The 22,840-nt window shown below is 40.7% G+C and overlaps 2 protein-coding genes across 2 annotated transcripts; both read left to right on the top strand.

Annotated features, from left to right (window-relative positions):
- The first annotated feature begins 1,669 nt into the window (after positions 1-1,669).
- Positions 1,670-17,535, top strand: TMEM9B (TMEM9 domain family member B). Its single transcript, XM_073347522.2, has 5 exons — positions 1,670-1,857; positions 5,367-5,458; positions 9,178-9,286; positions 10,437-10,571; positions 15,327-17,535. The coding sequence occupies exons 1-5, from the start codon at positions 1,786-1,788 to the stop codon at positions 15,480-15,482; spliced, it is 564 nt and encodes a 187-aa protein (XP_073203623.1). The 5' UTR covers positions 1,670-1,785; the 3' UTR covers positions 15,483-17,535.
- Positions 15,486-22,810, top strand: ASCL3 (achaete-scute family bHLH transcription factor 3). The gene is made up of 4 exons (XM_073347523.2): positions 15,486-15,574; positions 18,857-18,990; positions 19,234-19,300; positions 21,898-22,810. Exon 4 carries the CDS (start codon positions 21,915-21,917, stop codon positions 22,440-22,442), a length of 528 nt encoding a protein of 175 aa, XP_073203624.1. The 5' UTR covers positions 15,486-15,574; positions 18,857-18,990; positions 19,234-19,300; positions 21,898-21,914; the 3' UTR covers positions 22,443-22,810.
- The last annotated feature ends 30 nt before the right edge of the window (positions 22,811-22,840 follow it).

Below are 22,840 nucleotides of genomic sequence, written 5' to 3'. Positions count from 1 at the left end.
GCTAACAACCTCAACTTTCCTCAATAGATGTCACTAGATTGCAAGGTATTTCCAAGATGAGGTCAGAGGGCACAGAAGAATGTTGACTAGAGCTGGGCAAAATTTTTTGGACACTTGTTTTTTTTGTTGTTTTTTTGCTGAAAAATGAAGTTTTGGGTCGAGTTAAACATTTCATTAATCTGCACCCCTTCCCAGAGCTGTCAACCCCATGCCCCAGCCCGGAGCCGCCCCCTGAACTCTGAACCACTCATTTCTGGCCCCATCCTGGAGCCCGCAGGCCCAGCTGCAGCCCTCACCTCCTCCCGCGCTCCAATCCCCTGCCCCAGTCTGGTGAAAGTGAGTATGTGTGTTGTGGGAGAGCGAGCACCAGAGGGAGGGGAATGAAGCTAGCGGGGGCAGGGCAAGGGTGTTCAGGTTTTGTGAGATTAGAAAGTTGTCAATCTTATAGACTGTAGAGCAGGGGTGGGCAAACTTTTTGGCCCAAGGGCCACATCTGGGTATGGAAATTGTATGGCAGGCCATGAATGCTCATGAAATTGGGGGTTGGGGTGCAGGAGGGGCTGAGGGTTCTGTCTGGGGTTGCGGGCTCTGGGGTGGGACCAGAAATGAGGAGTTCAGGGTGTGGCAGGGGGCTCCAGGCTGGGGCAGGGATGTGAGGGAGGGGGTGATGGCTTCGGCTTGGGGTACAGGCTCTGGGGTGGGGCTGGGGATGAGGGGTTGGGGGTGCAAGAGGGTCCTCCAGGCTGGGACCAAGGGGTTTAGAGGGTGGGAGGGGAATAGGGGTTGGGGTGTGAGAGGGAATCAGGGGTGCAGGCTCCAGGTGGTGCTTGCTTCAAGCAGCTCCCAGAAGCAGTGGCATATCCTCCCTCCGGCTCCTATGCAGAGGACTGGCCAGACAGCTCTGCGCGCTGCTCCATCTGCAGGCACCGCCCCTGCAGCTCCCATTCACCATGGCAGCTGCGGAGCCCCATGGCTGATCCTATGCATAGGAGCTGGAGGGCGGACATGCCGCTGCTTCCAGGAGCTGCGCAGAGCTACAGCGCGGGGCAAGCCCCCAGCTGGAGCGGCAAAGCAGAGCAAGCCCTGGACCCCACTCTCCCGCAGGAGCTCAAGGGCTGGATTAAAACATCTGGACGGCCGGCTGTGGCCGCCGGGCCATAGCTTGCCGACCCCTGCTGCAGAGCAACTTTACAAAGGGAGCCCCTGCAATGCCTGGCACGCTGGCAGTGTAGAAGTACTGCTTTAAAAGGAAGTGTCTGATACATTGCTTTAAAACAAAAACCACTCTCTGGATAAGGGATCACTTTAGTCACCATGTCGTTGGAATCAACTCTAGGGAAGAAGGTGGCACCTATTTGACAGTCTATGCCAGTACCCTACGATGTTTAGGACAGGAAGTGAAGAAGGAAATAGCTAGTGGAAGCTGTGCGCTCACGGGGGGGAGGGGGGCCTAGGGCCAGGCCCCTCAGGGGGCTTCTGAAAGGCAGGATCTGTCGCTACCCTGCCAGGGTCCCACCCCTGTGGCGGGTGACCCGGGAAGGCCGCAGGGCGGCTCGCCAACCCCGCCCCACTTGTTCCACCCGGAACGTTGTGGTGAGTGCACCGAGCCCCCCCCCCCCGGAACCCGCGAACGGAGCCGCAGCTCCCCGGGGGCGCATTAGCCAGAGGACTGGCTGTCACGAGACGCCAGCCCGTAGCGGAAGTAGGAAGCGATGGTAGCGCAGCTCCGAGCTGGGCCTCGGGGGTTGCTCTAGCGGCCGTAAGGAGCCGGGCCCGGAGCCCGACATGGCGGCGTGCGCGCGGCTCTGCTCGCTGCTGGCCCTGGCCGCGCTCGTGGGGCAGGTGACGGGGGTCAAGGTGAGCGGAGCGGAGCGGGGGGGGGGTCTCCCGCCCGCAGACGGTCCGTGGTTTCCGGCGGATTCCCCCGCGGAGCCGGGGCCAGACTCCCTCCCCCCCACTGCTGGCTCCAGAGCGGCCCCCGCCCCCCTTGCCCTGCCGACCCTCCTCAATAGACTCCCCCGCCCGCCTGGGGCCCTCAGAGCTGCTGCCGCCCGGCAGGTCCCTGCCCCGGGAGCCGGGGGGGGAGGGGGGCGCGGGCGGTGCGGTGAGAGGCGAGCGCGTGAAACGCTCAGCCCGGTGCCAGCGCGAGCCCGGGGAATACACGCGGGGGCTGTTGCCTAGTTCAGGCTCTTGCTGCCTCAACGGGCTGGAGCTGGGCGTGGGGCTTAGGGCGAAGAGGTGAGACCTGCCCTGAAGAACTGGGCTCGGGCTTTCGAAAGCAGGGGCCGAAATACCTGGTTTGGTTTTCAGGAGTCAATGGGCCCTCCTCAGCCTTGTTGAAGATCGGGCCATTTAGAATCATAGAATACCAAGGTTGGAAGGGACCTCAGGAGGTCATCTAGTCCAAGCCCCTGCTCAAAGCAGGGCCAATCCCCAACTTTTGCCCCAGATCCCAAATGGCCCCCTCAGGGATTGAACTCACAACCCTGGGTTTAGTACGCCAATGCTCAAACCACTGAGCTATCCCTCCCCTCTCTATTTGTCTATATAGCTATATCTATATATAAAAAATCACTAGGACTACACACATGTTAGGCAGATGCTTAAGTACCTTGCCAAACCAGGGCTTGGGAACCTGATCTTGCATAATTGAAGTCAATAGGTCTTTGCCATTAGTTTCAATGTGTTCGGGATTAGGCCCTTAATGAGGAGAATGAAGAAAGAGAGGAGCTCTCCAGCTTCAATATATGTCTATATGACTATTGTAGAGCAGAGGGGAAGTGATTTTCAAAAAGCACAAAGGGGAATTATGTGCCTAATTCCCATTGACAACCAGTGGAACGTGGGCACCTAGAGGAGCTTTCTGCCTTCAAAAAGTCTCCCCGAGAGTTCTGAGCAAGTAATTCATAGCCAGAAAAAATACTCATTCACATTCTTCTTTTTTTGTGTCATCCCCTGTACACTTAATTCAGCCCTGTAAAAACAAGTTGCCAGTAAATATTCTGTTGGGTTCACCTCCAGACCCCCATCCTCACTACATACAGGATATTTTATTTATGGCAAAGTGAAGACTGTAGAGCCAAAAAAAAAACAAAAAAAACCCTCTCTTTGTTTCAGCAGCAAGTCTTCACTAAAAGACACATTTTTTTTCTCATTAACACTTGTGGGAGTTGCCAGCTAGACAGCACTAGAACCTGAAATCCTCTATTGGTCTACCAAACCAACACAGTGCAAGCAGTAGTGACACAAGTTTCATCACACAATTCCATACAGTTCTTGCTCCTACCCTATCCCTGTACGGCCTTATTTTCTTCTTTGTTCTCACCTTATCAGAAATAATAAATACTACTTGAACTTTGATCTGGAAGTTCTGCCTCTGGGGTAGCAGAATTGTTATATGCCCATTCAGTCCTAAGTATCTCCTATAAGATATCTATTAGTGCACTTACTTAGCAACCTCACTTTAGGCTCCTGTTTTTGGAAATCAAGGCCTTGGCTTGTCATACGAAGTAATTGGGGGGGGGGGGAAACCAAAATCTTGAGTTAGGATGTTATTTTGAAAGGTGGCTTCTTACTTCAAGCATGTAAAAATATCTGCCTGGGGGTGAGTTTATGGACAGTTGGGGTTTATTGGATTGAATGTTTTAGGGCATCCATGAATATGCATGATTCACTCCATCTTTAATAAATTTTGATATAAGAAACCACATGAACCCTCTTTTCCCACTACCCCTCTCAAAATTCTTGATTATTGCATTTTATGTGGCTTTTCCTCAGTCACCCTTAAGGTCCAGCTCTTTATTTGTGCTCTCTTATTATTGAATTACTCAACTTCTCATTGAAGTTTTTGGCACCCATCTCCTTCACTATTTCTCAGAAGTTTGCCTTAGTTTACTTAATCTGTCAGTATCCTTCAAGTCCCATATCATCTGAACTGTGTTTTTGTATGGTTACGTAGGTAATGCACTCATAAACCAGGGTAAATTTGAATCTTAATTTTTATTAAACCAACATAGCTTGCTCTAGGGACAGAAGGCTGGGTCAGTGTGAAGAGAAGTTTTCTTTGGCAGAGGACCACCGCCTGCTAATTGACGTAAGCGAGGGATTAAGAACATAAGAATGGCCATACTGGGTCAGACCAAAGGTCCATCAAGCCCAGTATCCTGTCCTCTGACAGTGGCCAATGGCAGGTGCCCCAAAGGGAATGAACAGACAGGTTATCATCAACTGATCCATCCCCTGTCGCTCATTCCCAACTTCTGGCAAACAGAGGAAGTGACACCATTCCTGCCCATCCTGGCTAATAGCCATTGATGGACCTATCCTCCATGAATCTGTCTTTTGAACCCCATTATAGTATTGACCTTCACAACACTCTCTGGCAATTTGTTCCACAGGTTAACAGTGCATTGCGTGAAAAAATACTTTCTGGTGTTTGTTTTAAACCTACCTATTAATTTCATTTGGTGACACTTGTTCTTGTGTTATGAGAAGGAGTAAATAACACTTCCTTATTTACTTTCTCTATACCACTCATGATTTTATAGACCACTATCATATCCCCCCTTAGTCGCCTCTTTTCAAAGCTGAAAAGTCCCAGTCTTATTAATCTCTCCTTATACGGAAGACGTTCTATACCCTTAATAATTTTTGTTGCCTTTTTCTGAACCTTTTCCAATTCCAATATATCTTTTTTGAGATGGGGCGACCACATCTGCATGCAGTATTTAAGGTGTGGGTGTACCATGGATTTATATAGAGGCAATATGATATCTTCTGTCTTATCTATCCCTTTTTTGATGATTCCCAATCTTCTTTTCACTTTTTTGACTGCCGCTGCACATTGAGTGGATGATTTCAGAGAACTATATACAATGACACAATGAATCTCTTTCTTGAGTGGTAACAACTAACTTAGACCCCATCATTGTATATGTATAGTTAGTAATCCATGTTCTCTGGTCTGTAGCTGAACATGTACATGCTCAGACAAACAGATACATGGGTCTCATTACCAGAGTAAGAGCCTATATTTGTTTTCCTGGTTGAAGGGTCTTGGGAAAACCTGAACTAAGATATGAGGAATTTGTTGTGCACACCGTATCAGATTTAGGAGGTGACTTTAGCTTATTCAGCCAAGAAACTAAACTTGTGGGCTTTCAGCTGGTAGACAAGCTGATTCTTCTTTACTGTCTGTATACTGCTAATATTTCTTACATTTAAGAAAAATTGGTGATTAAGACAGGTTGCAATGGACATATGTTTGTAGTATAGTATATAATATGTGTTGCATCAACTATATGCTTTTGTAGAAGACTTTTTGATAGTTGATAGCAATTTGTTCTAAACATGTGTTTTCTTTACAGAATTCTGAGGATGTCCGATGTAAATGTATATGTCCTCCTTACAAAGATCATCCTGGCAATATTTACAACAAAAATGTTTCACAGAAAGACTGGTGAGTTTATGGAGTTCAGAAATTAGAAGGTGTATTCTCATTAGGGTTATATTGTACTTCAGTGGGTCACCCTTCATTAATGATTACGTAAGGGATAGTTATTTCTTTTGTTGTGGTGTGGGGAGAAATGTTATCCCAAATATTAGTAGTTGATGCTCTCACTCTTCAGAGTGTTCGCCTATAGTAAGGGACAAGGCCTCAAACCCTTTCTTCCTTCTCTGGTTTTTTTTTTTGAGCGGGGAAGGGGAGGTCATAATTTAGTTTGGCTTCTTGGAATTGTTTTTAGAATGTGAAGAAAAAGCATAGTCATAAGTCTGGGAGTTGGGAGATCTGATTTCTGTTCTATTCTGAATGTGTTGTGTTACATGGGTTCTGCATGCCTGAACCTTCTCGTGTGTGCAGTGGAGGAAAAGTAAAAAGCCTTTTGAGGCCTAATTCATTTCTGTAAAGTGCTTTGTAATCCGTGGATGGACTATCCTGTAGAAGTGCAAAGTATTCATTAGTGACATATTGGCCTTACCTTTTATCTATGTTTAAGAGACCTAGAGACCTCTGAGCATGATGGGAAGCCACAAATTAATAGTTCAATCCTGCAAATGCTTTCTTATCTGAGAATTTCCATTGAAATCAGTGGAACCTATCATAGGAGTAGAATTATTCATGTACGTGTCTGCAGGATTGGAGTTTAATTTATTAAATCACTCACTCTCACCGGGGACACACACACACACAAGGTTTGGTAGAACCTACATATTGTATATTTGAAGCTAAATTAATGTCATGAACATTATTTGAGTATAAAATGTTTGGTCTAGTTAAGGCCATTATTTTATTCCAAATTATTAAGTTTGTCACAGTAGAAATAATGTCATGGTGCAGTGATGAAACAGATTGAGACTATCTCAATTGCAGCACGCTTACGTGCTTAATCTAGGTTCTAGCAGAAGGCCTGCTGCTCCTATTTTGTTAGGTAGACATTTTCCCTGAATTCAACTGGAGCAGAGTTGAACCTAAGGTTCCTTACTATTGTCATTAACTGAAGGAAAAATCAGCTTTGAAGACTTGAACAATAAATTGTATGTGGAGAAAAACTGGTATATAAAGGATCTTGGATAACCTGCTCTCCAGCTTTTAAATGTCATCTTGTAATCATGCTTGAGATGGACCATTTGAGAACAGTTTATGGTTTTCTGGGCTTCTTTTGAAATGTCCTGATGCTATTTCAAATTCCTGATTTACTTTTTCAGAGGAGTATGATGGCTGCAGAGTGCATTCATGTGTAATAAAGCGGGGATCTTAGTGCTGTACAGCTGGCCTCTTCTGCATCTGCATGAGTTAGTTTTATTGCTGAATAGGACAGTGATAGACTGCATTCACTTGATATTTAGCTCAGTTAGTTACATTGTACTGAAGAACCAGATCAATTTTTAATGTGCCTGTATAAGTTATTCACCATATAGTGGCCGCTTACAATTGGATTATCCAGTTATTAAATTAGATTTTATATCCAGCGTGGTGTCTGTAATGTGAAGATAATGAACTTCCCATTAGGGAGACTTGTCAGGGTTTTTATTCACACTATTTTTCCTGGTTCAGACTTTGGACATGGTCCTGCAAAGTGCTGATGTCAGTATGAGTTGAGGGTATTTTGACCTCACCAAAAGTGCTTACTGCTTTGTGGGGTCAGGCCCATAACTATCGTAGACCGTTCAGCCCTGATGACTAATGCAGTAGGCTGGCATAAGGGATGTTTGAATTTAATAGTTGAATACACTGTGCTCTCAGATATCAGTAAAATGTTAACCCTTTTGAAGGAAGTGTGTTTGAATGGGTTATAGTGCCTAAGAGACTGATCAAAGTGGTATAGCCATAGGTTGGCATTTAGTGGGGAGACGGAGGTGAGACACCTAACACTCTTCTGGCATAATGAGTAAGGCTATGATTTTTTCACGGAGGCCACGTGTGACTTCCAGCAACCTCCATGACTTTAGCCAGGAGCTGCACATTCTCCCTGCTGCCTACAGAGCTGTGGGGTACCTCTGCTGCCTTGTGAGGGACCCCAGAGTTCCTGGGTGCTGGGGGGACCCCAGAGCTGAGCTCCCCATTTTGTCATGGATATTTTTTAGTAAAAGTCACGAACAGGTCACAGGGTTCCGTTAATTTTTCTTTATTGCCTGTGACCTGCCCGTGACTTTTATTAAAAATATCCGTGACAAAATCTTAGCCTTACTAATGAGTATATATTTTATGTATAGAAACCTCCCTCCTGTCTAGTCTGTCTTGCACGCAAGGAAACTCCCTTAACAATTCAATTCTATTGATTCTTGTGACTTCAAGCCATAAAAATACTGTTCACAGCAGTCATAGTTTGGAATGTTTAACTAATCAATTAGATTTGCTTCTGAATGATACTTCTGTAACATTGATATCTTTCCTTCATATTTTTGTGACTGTGTTCAACACACAATGATATTCTCTTTTCAATGTCCTTGTTAGCTGTAAATGAGGATGAAAGGTGGACCTGAGGAATTAAACAAAAATGTGTTGTACTTTGGCTACAATTCTATCAAAATCCTCATGTGCTAAAGTTAGTGCATAGCTTTTACAGGAATCTGTAAACAACACTTAGGCGTGCTTTTGACAGCACATTAAGTCTAAGATTTGCTGATATTGATATTTGAAACATTTATAATCTAATAGAATGGAAGCAACTTCATATTTCTGCCCATATAAGTATACTTCGTGGGTAACACGTTTTAATTTGATTTTGGATTTTAACATTGCAAGTAGCTGGTAGTTACTCCTGCCTTGCCATGATATCTGTCAACGTACACCTTGTCCATCCCTTAAATTCTGAGTTTGCTTTCATCATTAAAAAAAAAAAAAAGTAAATTCAACCCTTCTAATTTCTTTCCTTGATTCTATTGAGTGTTGATACCCTGCTCTTGAACTTTCCTTGTGTATTGTTTAAGGCCAAAAATCAGTGAAGCAAATGTCCTGTGCTCCATTCTTGTTTTTGAGATGTGGAGAAAACTAATGGAAATGCTAACCTGTGGGGAAATTGAGGTCTGTTGCACTATTAACTGTGGCATCTTAATGTCTATTTCTCAATGTTTGAATAGACCAGTGCCCAGCCTTATTACACAGGAGGGCCACATAAATCTAAGCACAACTTTGTATGGGTCAGATAGATTCTACATATTTTAATAAGATTGAAAGTCACCTGTATTGAATTATATTTTAAGTTCATATGTATTTAGATAGGTTGTTTCTGTGCACAGTCTTGTCTATTTACACACTTGCGTAAACTAAAATAATGCAAACAGGACGATAAAACGCTAATGAATCGGACAGGAATATATTGTGTTCAAGCAGGCTCTGGGCCTTATGAAATGCTCTATTGGGCAGTAGATTGGGCACCCATGGAATAGACAATCTATATTAGTTTTAATAAGAACTTTCTAGCTGGCTAACTAAGTTGGAGCAGCTGAGTCGCTGTGTAATTCATCTCATTTAAGTAAATTCATTGTTGAAAAGTTAAAATCTGAAAAAGTTAAATCTTGACCTTTTCTAGGTATTAGATATTTCTAACTCTTAATCAAAGATCAATTCCTCTTGCCCCTTGCTGTGGAATTGGCATGTGTTCAGAGCAGAGGGAACTGTCTAAGTAGTGGAGTAAAATCAACCAAACTGACTCTAAGCTGTTTTTCTTTCTCCAGTGATTGTCTTCATGTGGTTGAGCCTATGCCCATCCCTGGACCTGATGTGGAGGCATACTGCTTACGTTGTGAATGCAAGTACGAAGAGAGAAGCTCTGTCACAATTAAAGTAAATATGTCATTCCACTGCTGTATAGTAAACATTTCAGCCAGTTAATAAATGAACCACCTTTTATAACTGTATTCTTAAAAACAAAGCATTCTGAGTGCTCTAGAGGCATTATAATAACTAAATCACATAATCTCACCTAAACTCAGAATAGCAATAGTACTAATAGTTAAAGCTGAATCATCAGGCTTAAAGGGACTCTATTAAATAGCTTAGTCTCAAAATTTGCCATTCCTGACAGTTGCTAAGGGGATTCATGTTTTTCTAAGCATTCTGGGTATTTTTATCAGTTTATGTGCTTAGTATCTTTCTCACCCTTTTCCCCTCCTTTGCTCGGTCCCTTGTTACTAAGATGCATATTTTGCTAGCTTGGCAGACACAGTTGGCTAACTATTCTCAGTTATGCTCAAAGTGATGCTATGCCCACAAAAACCATATCAGCCATGTTAGCTTTAATGGGTGAGTTTCATAAAAATGAGCTCAAGTTTGGGCAGGCAACCAGGTCTCTGTCTGCCTTTTTCATCCCTTTGCTGCTCTCCCTCTCCTGTGCCTGTTTTTGGCCATCTTGGAAGATCAGCTTATGGAGAAAGTTTTTAAAGTGGACTTTGAAGCATAGATTTTACATTTTGTTATGCATTGAAACTGAGCCCCCACCCACATTTACATTATCCAGTTAATAATCACTGTGGGTTTCTTGTCCAAACCCAAGATAACTGAATGGAGACAGACAAGCTTGACTGCAAAGAGAACCCCCTGAATCACCAGCCCACAGCTGAAACTGAATGTTAGTCTTATTTTGAGATGGGATTTTTCTCACCACTCTTTTGCAGAGAAGGAGCTTGAGCTCTCAAGAAAGACTAGTTAAGAGGAAATTTTGTCTTAAACTGTGGACTTCCTTTCTCTTTGTTATTCACTCTAAACACAATATTATTTGAATCTGTGTCTGTGGCTTAATTTCTTGAGGTTGTTTGTTTAATTTAGAGACATTGTCAAGGTTAATAAGGTGTAAAGCAGACCTACTGACTGATTTACAGGTATTTTGTGTGTCTTGTTGTTCCTTTGCTCGACTGTCTGCCCTGTTCTTGAGAGTATTATGTGGAGTAAGTACTCAGCAACAGTGAAAACTGTGTTTACGTTTTACTGCATGCAGGTTACAATCATAATCTATTTATCCATCTTGGGCCTGCTGCTGCTGTACATGGTGTACCTTACATTGGTAGAACCTATACTGAAGAGACGTCTCTTTGGACATTCACAGCTAATTCAAAGTGATGAAGACATTGGGGTAAGTGCACTTGAATGAATGCAGTTGAACGCTTCCTTATGAAGGTTTTTCAATGGCAAAATAGCCCTCTTTTTCGAGGGGAGTGGTGGTAATCTTCACTGTTGCAGAAAGTTGTGTGGTCTCTCCAAGACCATTTCTTCACTTCCAATATGTCCACCCCATAAACAGGTGGATAGCGAGTTCAGGAGCCAGGGATTACCATTTTCTCCCCCGAACCTAGATTACGGAGTAGTCCCCCTTTCTCAGAGTGGTCAAAGGATGGAAAGAATAAGAAATAAAATTTTCCTTACAGGGCTAAATGCTGCATTCCACCTCATAAGGGTTGCTGTATTTTAGGTGGATCAGTGCAATTGTAAGGGGAAAATCTAAATAATAAATATATGAAGAGGTGTAGTCCTCCCTTGCTACTTCAACTTAAGTTGGTTGACATTATTTAAAAAAAAAAAAAAGTTCTAGCAGTGAAATATTGTCATGAGGGGACATTTTATTTCAGTTAAGTCTTATTCTTATAATTAGTTTCCTGCATGTGATGAGAATAGGTTCCATAAGATCCAGACCAAACTGTTTCAAGAGGTTTACTTGCACTATGGAAATGGACCATTGGTAAGATGTATGAGTAGACATTTCCCATGTTTGGACCAGTTTGTTTATTAATGTAGACAAGACAAAACTGTCTTCAGCATCATAATGAGAAGGGTGTTTAAGACTGGAAACATGGTGCTGAAAATAATGGGGGATTTTGTCCTGGCTAAATTAGCGAATAAACAGTTCGTACCAGTTGAGTGGGGTAAGGGAGGATTATGTTACAGACAGCCGTTGCTGGCTTGGGTCATTTTTTATGTTGTAGAGAGACTTACAGAATATTTATTAAAATAGAGAGATGACAATGCATTATAACTAATCAGTTTTACAAAGCTGATGGTCTGTTGTTTGCTATGTAGAGATGTCTGAACAAAGTAATGTAGATATGCTAGTCTAGGGTGACATGCCTGTGAAGCCATTATAGTCACCTGTTACCTTGACTGAACTGACTTATTACATTGATAGTGAAGCACTTCACAAAAATATAAGCCAAACTCTCTCAGGGGAAGTTTGCTGAAACAATGTGAAAAATCAAGAACTTACGTTTGCAGTCTAAGAATTTATTAAGTATGTAAGGTTCCTAATCCATGCTTACAAGTAACTGCTAAATATACAAAACAATTTATCAAGTCTAGAAAATACACTCGTGTATTTACCATATTGTATAACCAAGCAACATTAGCAGTAGAGTTAAAGCACATTTTGAGCATAACTTTAGCAGACCTTAAAGAAAAAAAAAGCAAACCCATAAAGAGGTGAATTTCAGTTTGCTTTATCTAAGTCTGCCAGCAGCTGTGACCACTTACTGTCCAGTTTAGTGTGGTGGTGGTGTTTTTTTAAATAAACTAGGAAACAGAATAAAGAGATTAAAAGTGCTTGTTATGCCATTAAAACATGACCCTTAAGAATATTGTCATTATTGCTTCAAAGTAAACAGTAAGTTAACAATGCAGCAACACTAAAAGGTGTCACACAATCTTAGGGAACTCATAGCCATTTTGTTTACAGTGAAACAAAATGATGATATCTTTATTTACAAAGTCTATTTAAAAACCCAGTAGTATTGTGTGGCTGTCACTTTAATAGCTTTAAATCCATAGCAACTTTGGGCAGTAGTCAAACCCTAATGGATCAGACTTGGTTTACACTCATGCTCTGCATTTTTATTTGCAAGGTGCGTGAGAAACTCGCTTCCATCATATTTAGTATGGTGATTTGAACACTTTTTAATATGGAAAGACTTATCGTCATCCTGTGTAAACCGAGAATTAGATCACTTAGAATTCTGTCATCTTAGTCTACTATCTTCATCAGCCATCTGGATGAAAAGTAATCTCATTCTTAAAAGATGTAAACAATTATAAATATTTCCATTCTGGAAACATAACTACAATCTCAACATTAAACACTTACATTCACCTGATACTTAATCATGAAAATAATCAAATACTTCACAAGTATTATTAAAATCTTTAAACTATTTTATCTAAATCATAAGAGGATCAGCACCAGCCCTCTTACAGATTTCAAGGCCAGAAGGGACCATTGTGATCATCTAGTTTGACATCCCGTGCACAAGAATTTCTTGCTGTGAGTTTGGGATGGTCATTACTTATATGTGGTCCAGCAGTGTAAATTTTAACTCAAGGCAGTAAAAACACGCTTCAGACCAACACATTTATACATCATCTGTTCCTGTATTTTCCCTCTTCCTTTTTGAAGCAACATTTAATATGAAAAAAATACTTCATATGAGCATTGTGGCATACCTAATTGTAGTATAAAACTGTCTGGTAACTTATGCCATGATTTATGACAGTATGAAACTTTCACAGCTGTGTATGTGGGGTTTGAAATATGCCTGACTACCTAGGTTAGATACTAAAGCTGTTTAGTATTTGTTTACTGCAGTTTGACTGTTATAACGTAATGCAGAGCTAGAATCTAAGGCCCTGATTCTGCATGGCCCTCTATGTGGTCAGACTCCATTGAAGTCAGCAGAGTTTTGGATGGACCAAGGAGTCCATCTATGCAGATGTCACAGCAAGTCTGGGGCAGAAAATAATATTTTCTTTCAGGGAGGGATTTTCAGAAGTGCTCAGCATAAATCTACCTCTGCTCCCGTTAAAGTCAGTGGTAAGAGTTAAGGCACCACTGAGTGCCTTTGCAATTAGCACTCTTAAGCAGAATCGTATTTCAGGAGTTTTAAAAATGCAAAATGGGCCACAGACAATAAGAAGTTTTCTGCACCATAATTACTGTAGGCAACACCTCCATCTTTGCTCTCCCTGAGACTTGTAACCTGGGTGTCATTTTCAGCTAGGTCCCAATCTAGATTTATGTCAGAATCTTGCAGCTTCTTCCTGATTAACATTTCTAAAATCTGGCCTTACTTCTCCATCCACATTGCTAAAACCCTTGTCCAAGCTTTCATCTCCTGTCTTAACTACTGCAATGTCGTCTTCTTTGGCCTTGACAAATGGTCCTGCTTATATCCTTCAGAACGCTGCAAAGATAATTTTCCTCATTCCTGGCTTTGACTACGTTGCCGCTCTCTTTTCATCCCTCCACTGGCTCCCCCTTCTCTGTCACATCAAACATAAACTACTTGTCTTAACTTTCAAGGCCCTTTGCAGCTTATCCTGCACTATACCTATGATCTCATCTCTATCAACTGTCAGCTCTTGCCTTCAGTCGGCCAGTCTTCATCTCCATCTTGCTAAACTTTTGAACGAGCACTTTTGTGCTTTCTCCTGTGCTGGGAGTGGATGGGAAGTGCTTCCAGGGAACGTCTACAAAGCCACCTCTTCTTTCCTCCTTTGAATTCCTCCATAAAACTCTCCTTTGCTATGTTTACAAAAAAGTGAAGTTAACAAGCTGCTGTGCTGAGACCCTCTATCATGCTAACTAGTATTTTCTAATCTTCCTTGTGCTCCCCAACTGGCCCATCTGTGTCTACCTACTGTCTCTTGTCTAATACTTAGATTGTAACTCTTTGGGGCAGGGAATGTCTTTTTGTTCTGTGTTTTGTACAGTGCCTAGCACAGTGTGGTCTTGGTCTACGACTGGGGCTCTGAGGTACTACCTTAATACAAATAATTAATAATCCATTTAAGGGAGAGGTGTATTGCTGATCACGGAGTTGCTGTACTCGACATCATGTCACAAATAAAATAACCACTTCTGAAAACTTTTTTGCAGTAAAACAAGGCAAGGTATAGAAATACACAAGCTTCAACATTGAATCTCCTTTGCTGTGTTAGCACAGTGCATAGTTTATAATGGTGGTTTTTCATCTGAAACACATCATATACGTGACCTTTTCCAATGTAGTTTTTAAAACATAATTTTCTTTGTCCAAAACATTTTGGGAGCCAAATAAAAGGTTCTGTTCCAAATGTCTTTGTTTATAACTTGGGACTTTTTTCCAGTAAATAAATCCAGCTTTGCAGATACTGTTAGAAAAGGGACAGCGTAAATGCTAAACAAACACTCAGTTGTTCAGCTTTTCGTCACTTAAACAGCTGTATTTACATGTAGCAGTGGGTTTGGTTTAGTGACAGTAAACATCAGTGTTTTGGTATTATAGGACATCTTTGTGTAACTATCCAAAATTGCTTTACGGTAACAGGTTAAAATCTGGTAGCGTGCTGGCTAAGCAAAGACGCGGGCTCCTCAGTTCAATTTTAAATTGAAGTACCAGCATGAAAACAAATGGGAGCGTCCAAGTGTCTTGGTCAACAATTTCAGGCTTCATGTTCAAATAGGTGCTAATGTATGTAAAGCTGTGTGCATGTTACTTTTGAATACGTAGTGGTGCTCTTACCTACAAAGTCAGCATGGGCCTACTCCCATTGAACTCAGTGGCTAAATTCCCATTGACTTCACTGGTGTAGGATCAGCTTCCATATGATCATTACTTATTACCTTGAGACACTGATCATATGAAAGCTACTGCAGAACATAACACTAAATTGTTTTATATAAGAAATCCACAGAAATTATTTTCTATAAAATGTTGAAGTGTACAGTCTCTATTCAGCTAAAGCTTGTTTTGCACACAAAGCTGCCTGGCAAGTTTGAACAACTTCTTTTATCCAGAAGAATATTGTAATTAACAGTAGTTACGCAGTGAAATTGCTGAAATATAAATACTACTTTCTGCAATTGCAGGATCACCAACCTTTTGCAAATGCTCACGATGTGCTGGCTCGATCCCGGAGTCGTGCTAATGTGTTGAACAAAGTGGAGTACGCCCAGCAACGTTGGAAGCTACAGGTCCAAGAGCAGCGCAAATCTGTCTTTGACCGTCACGTTGTGCTCAGTTAATTGATGTCTAATTCAATGTTGACCAGAAGAAAGTAAAAGGGACTAAAGGAAAGAGCTTACTTATGTCTTCCTGATTCTACCACTTTTGAATGGTTTGTTACGGGCAGCAAAAAAATGTTAACTTAGTAAGAATGTTCTGGAGTGGAAGCTATCAAAAATAAACAGCAAAGTTAATTAGCCAAAAGATAATTCTTTACATTTTTTTAAATGGCATTTACTAATAAAACTAAAAAAAACAACTTACTCTAAGGTATCTTTGGATGTAACTAATACCTTATTTATTATGACTAAGATTTTTAAATGTAACTCATACGGTTTAAAAAGCACCAGAGAGCATAGTCTGTAACAAAAGATCAGTTACAACACACTAATCACTTTACTCAGTGAACTTTTTTGTAAATATTCTTGGTTTTTCTCCTTGTTTAATGCGATGTTCTGGAAATCTAAATCTTGCCGTGTAGTTTTCCTATCTGACATTGGCCAGTTGTGTTCGTTTGGTTTCTTGCACTGTTACTTTGAAGATGTTAGTATAGCAGCTGACTGTTGCAAACTTAAGGCAAAACTTAAATGGACAATGACTTTTGGTGAGAAGCTGCACACTTAAGGTGCTGTGATGTAGATAAACTAATGCAGTGCATATTAAGACAGCGCTTTACTCTTTTGCTTTGATCACTTAGTATATTGTATGTGCTACCTACAGATCTCTTCCCTGTCTCTTCATGGATAAAGTCTCAGGAGTTAGTGTATGATAAAGTATATATTTAAAAAATAAACTCTGTATTTGTCTGGGTTGATGGTATAAGGCATATACTCTCCAGCATCTTCTGTCATCTTGGGAGTTAGGTGTATTTTTTAACTGTGATGCTGTACTCATCCCTCTAAGATATACAGCTACTGAATAACTATCTTTCATATATCCTCTTTGGAATGGAACAATTAAAGATTATCATGATTTTTGAAAAATCCTATTTGCAGTATCTGTATTTCATCATTTCTCTCCCTCATCACACTGCATGTAAATTTCATATTTAAAATAATTTTGCCAAATGTGCCTAAGATTACAAATGATGTGCATTGTTTGTAAATGTTCAATGCTTGGGTGATGGAAAGGACAGCTCAGAAAACTGCTAATATACAGAGTGCCTCAAACTTCTGATTCAAATCCAGACCCAGGCAGTAATGGCTGCAAGTTATCACCCATCCGAGGGCTCTGTTCTGTGTAAAATGAGCTGGCCTCAGTCCAATTTCTAGTGAGAGTTCACATAAAATCCCCATTTATTATTGCCTGGCACTTCTCTTGGCATTTTAAACAGCAAGGTGGAGGACTGAATGGGCATAGAAGCTTAAACTGGCTGTTGCACCTAGAGCTAGTCCATCCATGTTAGCATTTGAGACACTAGCAGGGCCATATAAGGACGCTTGCACTGCCCTTACCCTTCACAGATAAGTAGAGCATGGCAGTCTTTTGTTGTTTCAGCACGAGTACTAACTTCACAAAAGCAGAAACTCTTCAATACTAGCAGAATCATAAGCGGTATTTTAAAAAAACCCAAATCCCAGCAACATGGTGTAGCCACTAACCAATTGAAGGTTAACACCAGTGGGCTGACAGTACAAGTAATCAAAGTTCAGGAACTAACATCTCCCCACCCCCCCCCATGCAACACACACACACACAGTATCCAGACTGGTGACAATGATGCACTTGACATGCACAGAGGAGAAAGAGTTGCAGTTCCTTGTTGCAAGGTGCCTATTGCCTACCACTTCAGACTGCATCAGTGGCAGAAGCACTGTTCCTTGCCTGCCTTCCCTCACAAGCCATCAGCAGGTGAAGTGAATTTTTAGGGAGATAAACGGAGGTCCCTACTGCAAAGGCATGCGGATATTTTGAAACTAATCTTTGTTCAGATGCAGAGACTGCTTCAAGCAGAATCGATTCTCTTAAGGCCTGAACGGGCCTTAGCAAGAAAGAAGAGTGCGTATGCATTTGTCTCTGAGTAGTGGATTAGCTTTCACTAATTTTACTTTCAGAGTAGCAGCCGTGTGAGTCTGTATCGGCAAAAAGAACAGGAGGACTTGTGGCACCTTAGAGACTAGCAAATTTATTTGAGCATAAGCGTTCATGGGCTAAAACCCACTTCATCGGATGCATGCAGTAGAAAATATAGTAGGAAGATTTTATATACACAGAGAACATGAAACAATGGGTGTTACCATACACACTGCAACGAGAGTCATCAGTTAAGGTGAGCTATTGCCAGCAGAATGGTTGACAACTGCTGGAAATGGCCTATCTTGATTATCACTACAAAAGGGTTTTTTTTCTCTCCTGCTGGTAATAGCTCACCTAAACTGATCACTCTCGATATAGTGTGTATGGTAACACCCATTGTTTCATGTTCTCTGTGTATATAAAATCTTCCTACTGTATTTTCCACTGCATGCATCCGATGAAGTGGGTTTTAGCCCACGAAAGCTTATGCTCAAATAAATTCGTTCATCTCTAAGGTGCCACAAGTACTCCTGTTAATTTTACTTTGTATTTCAAGTGTTCAAAATAAAGACTCTGCAGTATTATGATCTACAGAAGGTCTGATTAGTAAATGAGTCCCAAATTTAAAAAAAGGCTAGCTTCCTAATACTAGACTATAGAATTGAGGCTTTCAAAATGAGTTAATTTATACACACTCAATTCTAGTTAGAACTTGTCTATAATACTTAGTAAAAGTTTTATAAACTAATTTGGCACAATTAATAGGTAGTAGTTGCCCACTTAAAGATGCACTTGCTGGTAAAGATGCTAAAAATCTGTGTTCAGGTTCCCTAGTTCTCGCCTCAGCTCCACCCTGACCCTAATCTAGGAACTGTTCACAAATTAGGGAAATTAGCCAGTGAGTGTGCAACTCACACACCATCTGTATGGCTACTGGGAATTCTCCATAGAGGATATCCAGGCAGTTTCTATTCCTCAAGTAATGGAAAGGAGTGGAGAAGGGTTGAGAATCTGGCCCAGTGTTGAGATTTTGGAATTAGCACACCAAAGCAGCAGTTTAAAGATTACTCAAAGCAAGACCTATCTTGTGACATTACCATAAAATCAATTTCATATATCCTCTTGTTCAAATATATTGAGATTTCTGTATTTAACAATAAAAATCTAACTGAAGTGCTAACTAGTTTTTATTCTTTTAAATATTTGGGTGTAAAATTCAATTAAATGAAAAGGACATTCATTACAGCAAATTGCTATAGCATATGGATCCAAGGGCTGTAAATAAAATTTGTCACTGATTACTGTCTAAGTTAGTTCAATTGTATCTAATACATTTAAACTTTCTATCCCATAATTCTAATATTTGTTGCCATTATAGCTACAGTGTGGGTGGAAAAAGCTAAACCAGAAAAGAGCAGATCTAAGTGTAAGCTACTTTGCATATTGTCAATTGACTATAAATTACACCAGTCTTTGACACAACAAAACAGCTTTGGAACAACAATAGTTCAGGTAAGAGATGTAAAAGAAAGCAATATGTCTTTGAAAATATATAGCATTATGGCTTGAATAATTATAAATCAAAATTGTTGTAAATAACTTGTCAGCTATTTAATGAGTACTTCAAATAGTCTATTTTAATGTGTATTTAGAATGACACATTGTTTGATAAAATAAGTTACGCTGGCAGGTCAGAATTGAAAATATTAACTTTAAAACTTTTAATTTTCCATACAAAATTCTGATATTTTACAGACATTTTGAGCAGCCTGAAAATTCTGTTTCCTTGGATTACTTGAGAATTTTCTCCATCTCAGAACAGGTGAGTCTCTATAGCAATGAAACAATCTTTGATTTTGTATTTGTCTTGGACATTAGGATGGCAGAGAGTGTTTTGTGTAATCCTGGTGTGTAGCAAAAGTGTTAGGGCCATCCAGTCAATGCTATGAATTTCTGATTTTTTCAGTTTTTTGCTATACAGTGCTCATGTAGATTTTATCTTATGGTAATGTTTCACATTCACACGTCAGTAGAATATAATCAAAGAAAATAATTCATTTTCTTTTCATATTAACAAAAGGAACAATCACCATTTGCTGTTTTGAATTTATCTATAATAGCTATATGTTCACCTCAGATTTCCCCTCATGTATAGCAAGTTAAGTTGTCTTCGGTAACTGAACATGAATTTGTGTGTTCAGTGCATGTTTATGCTAGCAGCTAGCCTATGAAAGCATCTGTTCTAGAACATATTTGATTTTCTCTTTTGGAGAATTTTTGGTGAATATGGATTCTCAATTCAGTGAAAGTTTTTAGTAAAATCAAAACTGAATTAAAACAGAATTTGAGATTGGATACACAAATATTTTGACTGAACATGACTTTACACACGGGAATAATGTGCACTTGGGATCTGAAGATAGGCTCAAACTTTGGTCACACAATTCCCTCCCTTTTGAGTATAGAGGGTATGAAAGTATTGGAAAATCTGCTAAAATAGCCCCAAATCTTTGTGAAGGAGTTGAATCAATGGTGGCATTCCCTCTGTCAGGTAGCAGACATCCTTCTGTGTACACACTGAACACCTAGTGCTTGGCAATTTTATTTTTAATGAGCGATGGAAGTAGGGCATTTCCAGTAATGCTTTTTAGTTCTCCTCCCTCTTCTCCCTTAGAAGGCATGAAGGAACCTGACTACTTTAGATGGTGCCACCTTGATGACATGGGGGTGGATGGTAGCAAAAGGAAATCAGGCTGGTCTCTATACAGGCAAGGATTGCACACAGTCACTGAAAACCAATAGTGGTCTTATGAAGTTGCAGCTACGTTATTTTTAAAGGGTAGCTTTGTTACAAAAACCTTACTGGAGGGCTGAGGTTAAACTACTCTTATAGTGTCTTGACAATCCCATAGAAGTACAATATAACTTCATATTAGAGAGACGATTTTACTGTCTCTCTCAAACTTCCAAGTGTGATTTTAATGGTTAAATACAAATCCTGGACAATTGGTTCTGTCATATCTGCTGTCAGGCAGGTGTAGCGAGAGTATGTGGTCCTCTAATGGGCCATCATGAATTAAAGCGAGTGCGGCTCTATGCAATACTCCAAAGGGAAGTTCATTCACTTACCATGTAGACAAGTATCAGAGGGCTAGCCGTGTTAGTCTGGATCTGTAAAAGCGGCATCCGACGAAGTGGGTATTCACCCATGAACGCTTATGCTCCAATACGTCTGTTAGTCTATAAGGTGCCACAGGACTCTTTGCCACTTTTACCATGTAGAAACCCCTCTCCCTAATAAAACTAACAAGCAAACAAAGTGTTTGTACAGCTGGAATGTAATCTGAACAACTTTCATTAGCATTGTTTAATACTGGCTATTAAAATGATCCTCAAATAATCCCGTCTCAATGGGAGGTGGAAGGATGGGGGACGGACTCTGCAAAACAATCCTGGGTACAAGAATCCATAAGGAATCCCCTTCAGAGGAGACCTGTGGAACCAGTGTGTCACTTTACAGACATAAAGATAAGATTGAGGTCCCTGCACAAAGGAGTTTTCAATCTAATTGCAACATAATACAGTGAGTGAAAACATCAAACATGTCGGTGAAAAGACAAAATAAGGGGAGAGTTTAAAACTCTTAATGAATGTGTTGTTTGGCTCAGTGAAGGTTACAGGCACTTGAGTTGTAATGGTTTTTGGAGGGAATGATGGGATGGAGAGGCTGTTTACTTTGCCAATGCGTGATGGGTATATGGCAGTGCCTGTGTCTCTCTGAGTGGCAGAATGCTAACTGAAAGTGGTGAGGGTTGAAGAGGGAATTGAAGGAGATTGAGGTCACTAGAGGCACAGGAGGAAGGAACAAAAATTCAGCCAGTTTTATTTTATATAATGCCAGCAATAAGTATTTTTTGTCAATTTCAGACTGAGCTGGACATATGTTTGGAAATGAAGAGGATCTGGTATTACAAATGCCAAGTAAATTTGAGCTCTCAGTGTAGCTTAACTGTGGTTTCCTTTAGGAGGCGGAAGGGATTACTTTATCTTTAGTCAATGCTTAGTAAATTTCTATAGCGTATGCTGGTGATTATGCACTTTTGTGTGTATGTGAAGGATGCTATTCAGTTAGGACATCATTACATACCATGTGACAACCTCCCACATCATTTGATAATATCAGAAATGCATTAAAATCCCTCCTTCTGGAAAATTATTATTTATAATTTGTATTATTGTAGCACCCATGAGCCCTAGTCATGGATCAAGACCCCATTGTGTGAGGCGCTGTACAAACACAGAACAAAAAGACAATCCCTGCCCCAATAGTTTACTGTCTATGTCAGTAATAGAACTTAACTCATTTAAGTAGTTGTAGTGTATGAATCATTCAGTTAATGTGCAAATATACATTTTCAGGTTAAACACAAAACCCAATGGATAGTAAAAGCTACTGTAACTTCATGGACACGTTGTCCATCTACGACTCACAACATGTACAAGTGACTAGGCCTTTCAGTGGGGACCCTTTTGTCACGTTTCATGTGTACCCTGAGACACCGACCCAGTTCACTTGCTCTGAGGATTTGCCACTACTTCCTTTTACATCCGAGCAGTTGATCACAGAGAACTTCTACATGGATCCTTGCAACTTTCCTTACCAAGTGGCCCAGGCTAATTATGGCAGAGGTGACTGTTCTTACGGACCAGCTTTCATCAGAAAAAGGAATGAAAGGGAAAGGCAGAGGGTTAAGTGTGTCAACGAAGGATACGCCAAACTCCGACGTCATCTGCCTGAGGAATACTTAGAGAAACGGCTCAGCAAAGTAGAAACACTTCGAGCTGCAATAAAATACATTCACCATCTACAATCCGTTCTGTGCAGTGATTCTGCAGTGACAGAGAAGAATAACCTGGAACTGGGCCATACTTCCAAGGCAATGGCCAGAGAGATCCAGTTTTGAGGACTATCTGAACTGCTCCAGGGAAGAAAAATAATCACAGCTGAGGCTAATAACAATCACATTATTGGTGACACAAATAATTCTGTGAAACTGACACATTTTATGAACTGTACAAAGCACACATCCCTACCAGTCTACTGAGAAAAGAGTTTAAATTAACCTACAGGGAATTACATTGAGATGAGAAATACTAATCTACAAGAAAATGAAATGTAAACTATTTTAGTTAATTCATGGAAATTAGAAAAAAATCCTTTAACTTTGTTAGTTGGAAACCGAAAGTAGGACTACGTTTCATTTTTCAGAAAGGAGCAAATGTATATGCCATTTCAGTCTGCATATTTTAAATAAAGTGTAACCTTCTCATTGATGGGGCTCAGCTTCTGTTTGTTTTCAGG

Source organism: Lepidochelys kempii, chromosome 6 (assembly GCF_965140285.1).
Source record: "Lepidochelys kempii isolate rLepKem1 chromosome 6, rLepKem1.hap1, whole genome shotgun sequence".
Classification (NCBI taxonomy): Eukaryota; Metazoa; Chordata; order Testudines; family Cheloniidae; genus Lepidochelys; species Lepidochelys kempii.
The sequence above is the reverse complement of the archived record's forward strand: the minus strand, read 5'-3'. Positions and strand labels throughout refer to the sequence as shown.